This window comes from Myotis myotis, unplaced genomic scaffold (assembly GCF_014108235.1).
Source record: "Myotis myotis isolate mMyoMyo1 unplaced genomic scaffold, mMyoMyo1.p scaffold_m19_p_2, whole genome shotgun sequence".
Taxonomy (NCBI): domain Eukaryota; kingdom Metazoa; phylum Chordata; class Mammalia; order Chiroptera; family Vespertilionidae; genus Myotis; species Myotis myotis.
In genome coordinates, this window is record NW_023416324.1 from 212,926,295 (window position 1) to 212,938,934 (window position 12,640).

Here is a 12,640-nt window from a genome sequence, read left to right on the forward strand (position 1 = left end):
AGGAGGAAGTCCCCGGGTGAACTGGTTTCTAGGCAGTGGTTACACTGGCCCTGCCCTGTGTGGTTCAAGGCAAAGCAAAGCAAAAAGAAGTCTCCTGGAGGAGTCACGGGGAGATGCCTTGGGGAGAAGGGGGGCAGGGAGGCTCCCTCTGAGCCGTGTCCCTGTCCTTTGCACGGCACTGAGGACGAGGAGGACTTGAGTGAGGGGTCCAGGCCACCGTTCCACGTGTGTCTGTGTGAGCATCATGACACACCGTGAGGGAGAGTAGAGAAGAGACCTGTGACCACAGTCTGGAGTTTTGAATGTTGTAACCCTGAAAGCAGGGTCCTGACCCAGTGACCAAGAGCCGTCTGACCTGGCCAGCATGGCTCAGTGGTTAAGCATCAGCCTATGAACCAGGAGGTCACGGTTTGATTCCCCGTCAGGACACAGGCCCAGATTGTGGGCTTGATCCCCAGTAGGGGGTGTGCAGGAGGCAGCTGATCAATGATTCTATCCCTCCCTCTCTCTCCCTTCCTCTCTGAAATCAATAAAAACATTTTTTTTAAAAAAAAGAGCCATCTGAACCCCGGTGAGCTGGAGAAAGTGAACCTTGCACCCCACGATCGCTTGCAGACCCACAGGCTGTTCCCATGTGTTTGGGCAGCGGAGCAGTGGGCGGTGGGGGTCTTTGTAGATATCCTCTCTGCGGGAGAGCCGGACTCCGCCTTTGCCAAGTCTGCGCACTGATTGCTGATGGAGAGAGAGGGTAGAATATGGGTTGAAATCCAGCATAGCTGGTGCAGGTGACCAGGCACGTGCCCTGTGACCCAGCAACTGCACATCTGGGTACGCACCCTGGCCCAGACTCCCCCAAGCTTAGTGTGCACAGGGCTCACCGAGGAGCTTGAGGAAATGCACACCCTGATTCAGCAGGTCCGGGGGGGGCGCCCGAGACTCTGCATTTCTTTCCTTTTAAAAATATATTTTTATTGATTTCAGAGAGGAAGGGAGAGGGAGAGGGAGATAGAAACATTAATGATGAGAGAGAATCATTGATCGGCTGCCTTCCTATTGGGGACTGAGCCCGCAACCCAGGCATGTGCCCTTGGCTGGGAATCGAACCTGGGACCCTTCAGTCCGCAGGCTGACACTCTATCCACCGAGCCAAACCAGCCAGGGCAAGAGACTCTGCATTTCTAATGAGCTCCCAGGTCATGGCGTTGCTGCTGGTCCCAGGGTCACACTCTGAGTAGAGAGGCCCGGGGTAGGTGGCCTGAACCTGGGCTTCACATTGGAATTACCCAGGGAACTTTGCACAACCCTCATGTCGGGGCTGCCCTCCAGCAATTAAGTCAGGACCTCCGTGGGCGAGACCAGGCAGCTGAAGGTTTTCCATCTCTCCGTGATTCTGATACGGACCCCAGGCCGTGGACCATGCAGAATCCTTCACATGTGCATGGATGCAGACACGGGGTGAGGTGCATCGATCAGTAAATTGGACATGTTTGTATGGGAGGGGTGTCGAGAGCTGCTTAGCTGGCTGAGTGTACCTGCGTGCATTAACTTGGGCACATCTTGAAAATACAGGGCTGAGAGCCCAAAGCCAATCAGCTGCCACTGCTGTTAACTCTAAGAACAGAAAACAATGCATGTCCTCCATAGGTGGAAGTATTGGCATCTATAGCCGTGACGCAAGCACAGACGTCAGTGGTTGCTCCTGGAGGGTGCAGGAGGGGCTGGGGTGAGGGTAGCGCGCACTGGATTTGAAGTAACTTCTTTCTATTAAAAATACCCATGAAACAAGAACCCTGTAATTTTACTCACGTGGATACAAACCAGAAAGCAACAAATAGACTCATAGACACAGACAACAGTGGGGCGGTTATCGGAGAGGAAGAGGGAGGGACGAGGCTCAAGGGGGTCAAACATCTGGTGACAGAAGGAGACTCTAGAGCAGTGGTTCTCAATGTTCTGGCCCTTTCAATACAGTTCCTCATGTGGTGACCCAACCATAAAATTATTTTCGTTGCTCCTTCATAACTGTAATGTTGCTACTGTGATGAATTGTCATGTAAATATCTGATAAGCAGGATGGCCTTAGGCGACCCCTGTGAAAGGGTCGTTCGACCACCAAAGGGGTTGCGACCCACAGGTTGAGAACCGCTGCTCTAGACTCAGGGTGGTGAGCACACAATGGAACACACAGGTGATGTAGTACAGAATTGCACACCTGAAACTTACATGTTATTAACCAATGTCACCCAGTACAGTTAATTTTTTAAAAAGATGTGGAAGAGAAGGGAATGAACGAAAGAAGGGAGGGAGGGAAGAGAAGAGAACTCAGATACTACGACTCTCTGGAGATTTGTCGCTATCACTGTTTCTCCTGTGAACTTAAAATGGGTTTCACCGGCACACACCATGCCCCATTTGTGGGTAGCCTGGGCGTTAGTAAGACCAAGCGGCCTGAAGTGATCGGGTAAACAGTGATTCAGTAGGATGACTGACTCCCACGCCAGAAGGATTCCCTCGTAGTGACCAGAGCATCCCGCAGCCTGACCCCTGCGGGCCTGTGCGGAGGCCGAGGTCAGGGCTCGCATTTTACATGTAAAACAGAGAGAAGAGCAGCCGCCTGCAGAGGCCGCAGCAAGTTGAGAGGCGCAGGGGTCACAGCTCTGAGCTCCTGCTCCCGGCCCAGGTGTCTGGGAACCGAGGGCCACAAGGGAGGAGCCCCTCTGCCAGTGGGCACCCTGAGTCCCCGGCCCCCAGGCGTGAGGGTGGGGCGCCCTGGCTGTGTTTCTGTTGGGGATCGCCAGCTCCTTCTCCCCAGTGCCCTGCCCTCCCAGGTCCCCTCCCTCACCTCAGGGGAGCGTGAAGACGTCGCCTGCCTGCATCCTGTGGGCGTGTGGGCGCCACAGCTGCGGAATGTGAGTCAGGGCCAGGCCAGCCCGGGGCCTGCAGGTGCGAGCTGGCTGCACAGCCATGCTCTCAGCAGGAAAAGCGCGTAGCTGGCGGCTCGCTCTCATCAGGGCCAGCTCCTAGCAGGGCCGGGGTTTACCTGCACTTCCTATCCCATTCTGTATTTTCAGGATTTTGTGTAAATACTATTTGGGATTGTTTTGTAATCTATAATTAGCATCTTCCTGACATGTGTGGCTAACTCATAATTTCCTATGAAGATATTGGTCATGGTCTAAGGAAGTTTTCCATTTATTCCTATGTATTTTAAGTGAAAAGGTTAAAATGAATGTAAATGGGGGCAAACAATGTCCGCCCCCGTCCCTGCAGGAACCTTTAGAGTATCCGGGCAACAGCGGGGCAGGTGAGGGAGGAAGCCTAAACTTCCAGAACAGTTCATGCTAAGGACAGTGATCTGTGTGTGTGAGTCAGTGGGTGTTTTTGTCTTTCCCCCAGACATTCTCTTTGACCTGTCCCAGAACCTGGCTACAGGCCCTGACCTCTCCTGGAGCCTGACTCAAGGTCCTGACCTCTCCAAGAGCATGGTTCAAGGTCATGACCTGTTTGAGAGCATGGCTCAAGGTCATGATCTGTCCTGTAGCCTGGCTGCAGGCCCTGACCTCTCCTAGAGCCTGACTCAAGGTCATGACCTGTCCAAGAGCATGGTTCAAGGTCGTGCCCTGTCCAGGAGCCTGGCTCCAGCCCTGACTCCACCCCAGAAATTCATGTCCAGGCGTTGACCTAGTATGTTTCCATCCCCTCTCAGACCCCACGCTGTGGAGCACGGACCACGTGCGGCAGTGGCTGGAGTGGGCCGTGAAAGAGTACGGCCTTCCGGACGTCGATGTCCTGCTGTTCCAGAACATCGACGGCAAGGAGCTGTGCAAGATGACCAAGGACGACTTCCAGAGGCTCACGCCCAGCTACAACGCCGACATCCTTCTCTCCCATCTCCACTACCTCAGAGAGAGTAAGAGGCCCCGCTCCGGACCGAGGCCCCTGGGGTGTGGCTCTTGTTAGCGTGAGCTGCACAGGGTTCCGTCCAGTTTGTGGACAGCACCTAACACAGTTCCCAGAGAGCATCTGAGTGAGCCGGTCGCTTAGAAGGCGATACCGTGGGCGAACGCAGGCTGAGAACCCTCGGCACTTTTAGAGGAAGCCAGACAGTCACCTTAGCACTCAGCTGCCTCCTGCAAGGGCCCCCTGGGCCGTGAAGACCCCAGGGAGAGGAAGCTTTATCTGCTCACAATATCTAGTCTCCACGGTGCCCCAATGAGCTGGAGACATGTGGCAGGGCTCCCAGAGGATGGGGTGGATGGGCTTACCTTCCCTCGCGCTAAACCAGGCCCCCTTCACACCCCACGTCCACGTGTGAGGGGCGTCCCCACCTGGCCTCATGAGATACGGGGGGACCGTGCGGAAGGGGAGGCGCGGTTGGGTGAGAGGCACGAACCACAGAGCCTGCTGCATGCTTTTGCTCCCCAGACAGCGAGCATGGTCAGGGGACAGGCGCAGTGCGAGCGTGGGGTGGCGGAACCGCTGGGGTAAACGCTTTGCCTGGCATCCCCACCACTCACTCCCTGGTCACCTGTGGGCCCCGTCTAGGTTTTAACATGCTAACCAGTCAGGCGGGGAGAGACGCCAAGCAGCCATGGTGGGGGGGAGGGGGTGTTTTTCTTCTTTTTTTTTCTTTTTAAGGAAGGTGATTCTCTCTCTTTTTCATTTTGATGTTGCTGTTTTGTTTTGTAGCTCCTCTTCCACATTTGACTTCAGATGATGTTGATAAAGCCTTACAAAACTCTCCGCGGTTAATGCATGCTAGAAACACAGGTAATGCTGCCCGCCCGGAGGGCCGGGGGCTCCCGCAGGTGCATGCGTGCAGGTGGAGTGTGGGCCCGTCTGTGCGGCAGGAGGCAGAGGTGGATGCTTGAGGGGTTTTGACAGGTAGGAGGCGCAGTGCTGGCTGTAGTCACAAAGAGCATGTCCGGTCCAAAGGGGCCCTGAGCATTCTTTTTTTTTTTTTTTTTTTCTTTTTCGTTTTTATTCATCAAGGAATGTTGACTAGGACAAGCAGCAGTTTTACTTTCTCCTCTGGGGTCCATCTTAGGCCACCGTCTTGCCGTTAGTCTTTCTAGCGCAGACTTGGCGCATCCGCGAAGGGCAGTCCCAGGGAATGGCGGTGTTTTTCGAGAGGGCCTTTTGAGAGGGAGATGGTGTTAGGATTTCGGAGGCTATGAAACGAGGGACTAACTGAGTACCTGCTCTCTGTCGCTAACCATGGATTCCACATTTTATTTGTTTGTTTCTCTTTGCCGGAGCCCAGTAGCCTGTAACATAGTGCTTCTTCCAGGTTAACCTCCTCCCCCCCCTCCCTTCCTCATCACAGAGGCTCCAAGTAGAGGCGGGGCTTCCTGCCCTGTATGTGCCCGAAGTCGGGGTCCCTTTCCCCCCTCCTGAGGAGACAGCAGCAGGAGCATAATCACCCTCCACCCCCCACTGCTCAGCCTGCGGGCACCCTCTGCCACCCCCCAGGCCCAGGCTGGGGGTAAAGCCAGTGAGGGCGAGTTTTAGGTCACCCCTGTGAGCAAGCCAGCCAACTCAGGGTCAGCCCGCACGTGGAAACACAGCCGTGTTCCGAAGACTTGCCATTTTATTTTAAAATGCATCATGGGAGTCCAGGTTTGAGTATTACAGTGAAATTGCCACTTGATCTTGGTCCTCGGTATTCAGAACATTGTGCTTTTTAAGCTAAAGTAAAGTAAAGTTAAAAAGAAATGTTTTGTTTAGGATACTTTTCCCCGTGTAGGTTACTCTCATTAGCTTAGTAATGACCTTGTGGCCAGAAATAACAAATAACTTCGACAAAGCCATTTCTCCCTCTTAGGAAACACCTTTGAGTGACACGTGTTTTGAGATAATTTCGTGGTTATTTAGAAACTAGGACAGTGAGTGAAAGTGTCAGGACAGCTCCAATGTCATCCTTTTGTTATTGTTAAACCCAGAAGCGATCGAAGACCGGGACACCCAGCTCCGCAGGGACTGAGCCGAGAAAAGGGAATATTTTCTGCTCACTTAACACACGTGTTGATGAGAGACAGAAAGGGAAACAGGCATTCGAGTGGAGATGTGGGTTCATTTTTAACGCAATCCATATAGCCTTTGGCAAAAGGCAGTTCTTTGGGACTGCTTTCCAGAGCTCTCAAATATTTTACTTTTTGTGTGTGTATGCACAATTTCAAAATTAAAACACCCCCCATAGGATTTTTAAAATAAACTGAGATTGCTGGGCACGTGGCGGGGCACCAGGATGGCCTTCAGCAAGAAGCTGTAAAATCAAAACGCAGGACACCCGCCCACCAGGGGGGCCCAGAGAGTCCCGTGTCCGCTCCCAGCGTCAGGATCCGCCTCTGGCCAGGGCTTCGTCCTTTCTGGCCGGGATGTGCTGCCCACGCCCCAGGCCCCCTCCCTGTCGCCGGGCAGAGTAAGCGGGCGCTGCCACGCAGATGGACCTCGGACGCAGCCGAAGACCTTCACTTGTTTGTCTCTCCTTTTGTCTGCAGGGGGTGCAGCTTTTATTTTCCCCAATACTTCCGTTTATCCCGAAGCTACGCAAAGAATTACAACTAGGCCAGGTACGGAAACACCCCTGTGCGCTGTGCTCCCCGAGACACCGGGACGGCCCGGGAGATCCGGGACCAGGTCACGCCACCCCGAGAGGGCCGATCCTGGGCCCGGCGGGGGCCCTGCACAGTCCTCTGGGGCCTCTGGGGGTTTGGAGCCGAATGTCACTCACAGATCACACTCCTCAGGGCGCCTCGAATCCCTGTGGAATGAAAAGCAGATCAGCCCCGTCACTGGCTGCCTGGAAGCCGGGCAGGCAGAGGTGCACCCGGGTGGGTGCCCACCGGCAGGCAGGCGTGTGCCTGCTTCTGAGTTCACTGAAGGCCTGAGGGTTAAGATTGCTCCTCGGGGAACAGCACAGGCAAGAGGAGTTCCCCGACACATAGGGACACAGACAAGCCACCTCTCCCCGAAGCGCAGTCGGAGGAGGAGGACGAGTCCCCTCCACCAGAGGCAGAGGGGGGCTCTCCAGAGAGGGACGGGGGGCCCCGGGAGTAGGAGGCAGAGGGGTGGGCATTTGAGGCAGCGGACAGCGTGCCATAGCCAGTCCCCTCCCCACACGGACAACAGCCCCATGAGCTAGATGTCGTGCCAGCCTCACAGCTGAGCAAGCCGTGACTCAGGGCCGCGGGTCGCTGTTCCGTGTTCAGACACGGATCTGGATCGCACACCTCCTGAGACCCAGGCTGTGGCCCTTGGCCCCCCACCACGTGTCCGCTCCACGCACCTCATTGGAGCTGGGCAAAGCACTGAGTTTGGAGCTGCGGTTTCTTTCCAGAGAGAAAGGAGGGGGGCAGGGGGCCGAGGAGCCCGAGGAAGAAGGTTCTGGGTATTGTTCACACCTGACCCTGTCTGGTAGCGTCCTGGTGCCTGGCTCCCCGACCGCAGAGAACACGCTTGCTCCCCGGTCCTGGGAGGCCTGGTGGGAGGCTTGGCCAAGGGCGCTGTGAGCTCCGGCACACGACAGATGGCACAGGCCACTCAGTATGATGAGACCCAGGGTCCAGCGTACACCAGCCCGCCCTGCGGGACCCACCTGTGGACCGAGAGAGGCTCACACAGGCACGTTTCCCTCCAGCTCCACACTGGCAACGCGGCCTTGGGCAAGCAGGGAGAGCAGGAACATCATGATGGCTCTGTGAGCGTGCTAAAAATGTCCCCATCCTTCTTAAAGAAAGTAAAAACGGTCTGCAGGGCAATGGCCAGGGCTTGCTTGTTTGTGAGAAGCTATCTCACGATGCCTCTGACTCTTACAAAAGCCGGGGGTCGGAGCTGGCGTTGAGCTCTGTCACAGGCCCACAGCTTGGCCAAAGGGGTTGGTGCAGCCCAGTGATCAGAGCAGCCGGCTGGCAGCTTGTTGCTGAGAGCCAGTGGATCCTGGCTCTGCTAGGTTTCCTATCTGAGGCTACGGTGGGTTTGGAAGATACACGACCCCTCAGGTGTACGTGTGGCTGGGAGGGTGATGGCCGGGTCTCCATCTCTGCGCTTCAGCGGAGGGAACGGCAAGGGCATCAAACTCAGATGCATGTCCCGTGGCTCAGGTCATGTCCTCCCTTCCGTCCGTCATTTGAGGGTGACCCGGGAGAGGCCCCACTGCCGTGTCTCCGTTAGCCGTAGAGTACGTTTTTGAGACTAAGTTTGTGTCAGAAATGCCCGTTGTGAGGACTGCTGTGGTTGTGGAAGGAGATACAAACAGTGGGGCCTGAGCTAGAAAGAAGGTACACCAGCAGAACCGGCGGAGAACTAACTACTTGCTGCAAGCCAGAGGCGGGGACTTGACCTCGGAGCAGGGAGCAGGTTGTAGGCGTTGGATGGGGCAGTGCTCAGCCTTGAAGGAAGGGTGGAGAGTGTGTGACAGCCGGTGACGGTGGAAGTGGGGTCCTTGTGACAGCTCGGGGCCTGCCAAGCTGACCCCTAAGCTGCAGGAGTCATGGGTGAGGGGTTCACTGGGAGTGTGACCGTGTCCCTGTGGTCGGTGGGCATCTCTCTGCGCTGAGAAGAGGTGACGGTGGAGAGGGGCCTGGAGCCCCGGATAGGCACCCGTTTCTGTGCCCGGCACCCTCGGGTGGCTGTGCCATGATCGGCGTGTCCACTCCAGTCCCCCACTCCCACGTCCTCCCACCTCCCTGTGTCCCGCCGCCCACCCACCTCCCTCCTTTCCTTCCTGCCTCAAGTCACCCATCCCTGGGCTGCTGCCCCCAGTCTACCCTCTTGTGGCTGATCTTCCCAAATGGACCCCTTATTCCAGAGCCCCCTCCTGCTTGCCCTGCCACGTCGCTGTGGCATTTCAGTTGGGCCCCGTGATCGGCCAAGACTTAGGGACCTGACAGGTAACCAACCACACATAGATATTCTCTCCTCCGTTCACGCTCATCCCCCGTCTTCCCAAGCTGCTTCCTGTGAACTTTCCCCGAATGTTCCCCATTCAGAATGCACCTCCTCCCTACCCCCCCGCCCCCTCCCCCGTCCTTTTCCTATACATCAGCATTCAGGGCAGCCCCTCCCCCACTCCTAGGAGGTGGCAGCACGGAGGCGCGTCACTTACATTCCATTTCTGTGATCTTGTTTCACGATGTTTCATGTGTTCCTCAGTCATTAGCATCAGACACCCTCTCCCCACCCTCCTCCCCTGCTGAGCACATGCCTTTGGAGCTATGGCCCTGGCGGCCTCAGCTGGCAGGGACAGAGCCAGGTCTGACTCGTAGGAGCTTGCAAGCTTGTTTCTAACCTCAGCAGGTGCCGCCCACCTGGCATCTTGGGGGCAGTTCATGTGAAAGCTCTCGTGTGTGCCGAGGAGGACATTCTGTAAGCCCCTCCTCCCCTCCTCCATCGCCATGGCAACTCCGGCATTGATACCCATCTAGGATGTAATCAAGAGAGAGTGGCGAGTTGAGCCTGGGAGTGCAGCCTGGACTTTCACTTTCCAGCGGCTGCTCGTCAAGGGTTTCTTGGAATTACGAGTTATCCCTGCCTTGGAGCTGGCAGCCTAATGCCGGTCGGCACCACCAGGCACAGCCGGACAGTGGGGTAACCCTTTCTCCCCTGTGGGGCGCTTTGGAAAGCCCGGATCTTAGCGAATGGCTAAGCACGCATTCTTCACTTTTCCATGGCTGTACTCTACCCAGAGATCTGAAAACCTAGCTGGGGAGGGCATGTGAAATGCCCGGCTCCCCATGTCTTTGAGGGGGTGGGTTAGAAGGCTGTGGAAATGTCTGGAGGAAAACAGGAGAGCGACTGCATCGTCCGAATCTTCCTCCCATTAAACCTGGGTTATACGTTGGTTCTGGCAACAGCTCTCGTCTCTCTGTCTTTGCCTTTGGCCTCTGAGTTCACCGGGAGCCAGCGAGGCCCGTCCTTCCCCATCCAGCCCAGCTGGGACCCCCGGAGCTGCTCTGTAAATGTGGGGTGGGTCCTGCAGAACGAGGGGGACTCGCCCACAGTCCCGGTTCTGGCCCTTGGGAAAGTAAGTGGGAGGGCGGACGGCAAGAGGGCCGGAGGGCAGTTCTTGCGCGGCTGGAGGAGGAGCATGTGAACTGGGTGAGGTTGACGCCGCAGGAAGGTAACTGCAGGAAGGGCCAGGAGGATGCTGTCTTGGTTACTTGATGTTGTGGGGGGAGGGGGGAGGCTCTTTCAGGATCAGGAACCGATCCCAGCTCCCAGCAAGTACCCAGGGGTGGGGGTGTGGAGGAGCGACACCCTGTTTGTAGCTTCGTGTTTTCGGTCCCGATCCTGGCACATGCTTCTCTGTAACACGAGCTGCCTGTGTAATGGGGTTTAGAAAGCTCAGTTTTTACACAGAGTCTGTTACAGAAAAACATAGCCAGCTCCCTGCTAGAAACCCACATTCCCCGAGCAAGCCCTTCTGCCAAGAGTTAGCCGCCTCGAAGACCAAGGTTGGAGAGGCGTGGAGAGCACTGACGTGGCCCCTGAGCATGGAGTGTGCATAGACCCGTGTGAGAAGCCCTCCTGCTGTCACTGAGGGCAAGTCGCCCATGTGCAGGGAGCCGTCATTCTTCAGTAAACTCCACCGCCTCTGCCCCGAGGGCGAAGGTGCTGCCGGGGTCACCGCTGGCCATGCCTCATCTCAGGGAGGCCGACCCAGCGTTTCCCCCGTCACACCCCCTGGCGGGGGGAGGAGCTGGGCACCCTCAGCTGTGATTGGCAGCTGATAAGGCTGCATCGGGCCAGAATGTCATGAAGGCAAACAAAGCCGGCTTATCTTCCGTGGTGACATGTTTGCGAACATGCCAGTCACTGTTCACGTGGACATCGCAGGTTCTTGGCTAAAGACCAGACTTGGTGTCGTTTAGGTCCTGACTTACTTTCAAGGGAGAATGGACACGGTGACACACCCTAAGGAGGATTTTATCGGGGGAAATAGAGTCTCAAAAATATTTCTCTGTTAGTAGTTTGGTGTTTAGTTTTTTCCAGCCGCCATACTTTTTTCTTTACGTTTAAAATAGCAGCAAACTAACCTACTGACACTTGCTATTAACTCTGTTACTGTTCATCTATCTCAGATACAACCGTTCCATCTAGAACTCTTTGCACACACTTCCTTCTCTGTGTGGCCGCTCTCAGGCAGTGCCTCTGAAATGAGTGTCTGTGGGGCACAGCGTTCTGAACCAGAGCCATGGAAATGCCTGGAACAGGCTTCCTCCATGTCAGTGTGCACCGTTCCCGGGGTCCTGGTACATGCAGGCTCCGAAACAGTTAATCTGGAGAGAGATTCTGAACTTCTCACCAGCTCCCAGATGCTGCCCGTATTGCTGGCATGCGGACTGCACTTGGAGAAATGAGGGTCTAGAATGTATTTCTACAGGGAGTTCCCCCCAAAATGTGTCCGCACTATAACAACTGATAGCTCCATGTTGAAAGTGAAGTGTATTTTAAAAACACTGCCTTTATAAGTATTCAGAGTGGGTGTATATACTTTTGGGGACACACTATATATTATCTTGCTTCAGCATTTGGTACACAGAAGGCCCTGGGGTCCCCAGCCCCCAGCCCCGTGCTCTCCATCCCAGGACACAAGTAGGACCAACGTGTGATCCCTGCTCCTGAATTCGGCTGGATGCTGCTAGGATGGTCTGGCCGGTAGCTTTGTCTTTTGTTCCGAAACAGTTCTCACGTGGAAACTCTGGCTAACTAACCACTTTTCAGACAAAATGCAACTGGATGAGAATTCCTATGCACAATGCTCCCAGAAACTTAAGTTGGAATTTCATTCATTGTAAATGGATAGCGGCCGCCGGTTTAATCCCTGCGGGTAACCAACCCCGACACCAGAAAAGTGAGACCGAGGAGCTGGGTGGGAAAGGCTGGTGGTCGGTCCAACGATGCGACGATGCCAGCCGGCAGGGAGTGGCGAGCCATGGCCGCGTTTAAACAGAAAAGTCGTCCAGCCCAACCGAAGCCCCGAGGGTAGGGTTTCAGCGACCACCCTGCTGGGAATGCCGGCAGCCAAGCAGACCGAGTAAATTACGGCCACTCTGTGCTGATGTTCAGGTTACATGTCACGGCCCTTCTCTCTGGGATTGAAAAGAGGGAGAGACACGTCTTCCGCAACGCAGTCCAGCTTCTGGGAGACGGACCCACCAGATTGCCAGCATTAAGTCAAATGAGCTGTTTAAAGCGAGGCTCAGAGCAAGCGGCACTGCGCTGCCCTCCAAGGGCGACGCTGCAGCCGTCTCCAGCTGCCTGGCAGCGAAGTTGCCCCGAAACATCTGGCTGTGGCTTCTCGGTTGGCCCGGAATGACCCGTGGCACTGACCTGAGACCCTTCAGTCCAAGAAGATGTGGTTAGTTTTTTTGAAATGGTTCTGTACTAAGATGGAGGTAGAAGCAGCGTGATATGTGCACAGTTGGAGCGTGCATAACAGTGTCCCTGGAATATGTTTTCGAAAGAAAATGACTTAGAGTCTTCTTAACCATTGCTAGAACTTGCACCGAGGATGCAGAAGTGGGTATTAAATTTGCATATGCAACGTGCATAGAGACTGATGGGGCGAGTGATCACACGTGGTCCATGCAAAGGAATGATGGGCCTCTCTGAGGCCCTGACAGTCACTGCTGGCACG

At 55.5% G+C, this 12,640-nt stretch overlaps 1 protein-coding gene across 3 annotated transcripts in view; it reads left to right on the plus strand.

The window, feature by feature from the left end:
• Positions 1–12,640, plus strand: part of ERG (ETS transcription factor ERG) — a 153,280-nt gene that overhangs the window by 129,802 nt on the left and 10,838 nt on the right. For all 3 annotated transcript variants that reach the window (XM_036351275.1, XM_036351277.1, XM_036351276.1), the window contains 3 exons: positions 3,707–3,910; positions 4,690–4,770; positions 6,501–6,572. In XM_036351275.1, coding sequence (XP_036207168.1) covers positions 3,707–3,910; positions 4,690–4,770; positions 6,501–6,572 — 357 coding nt within the window. The remainder of the gene's footprint in view (positions 1–3,706; positions 3,911–4,689; positions 4,771–6,500; positions 6,573–12,640) is intronic.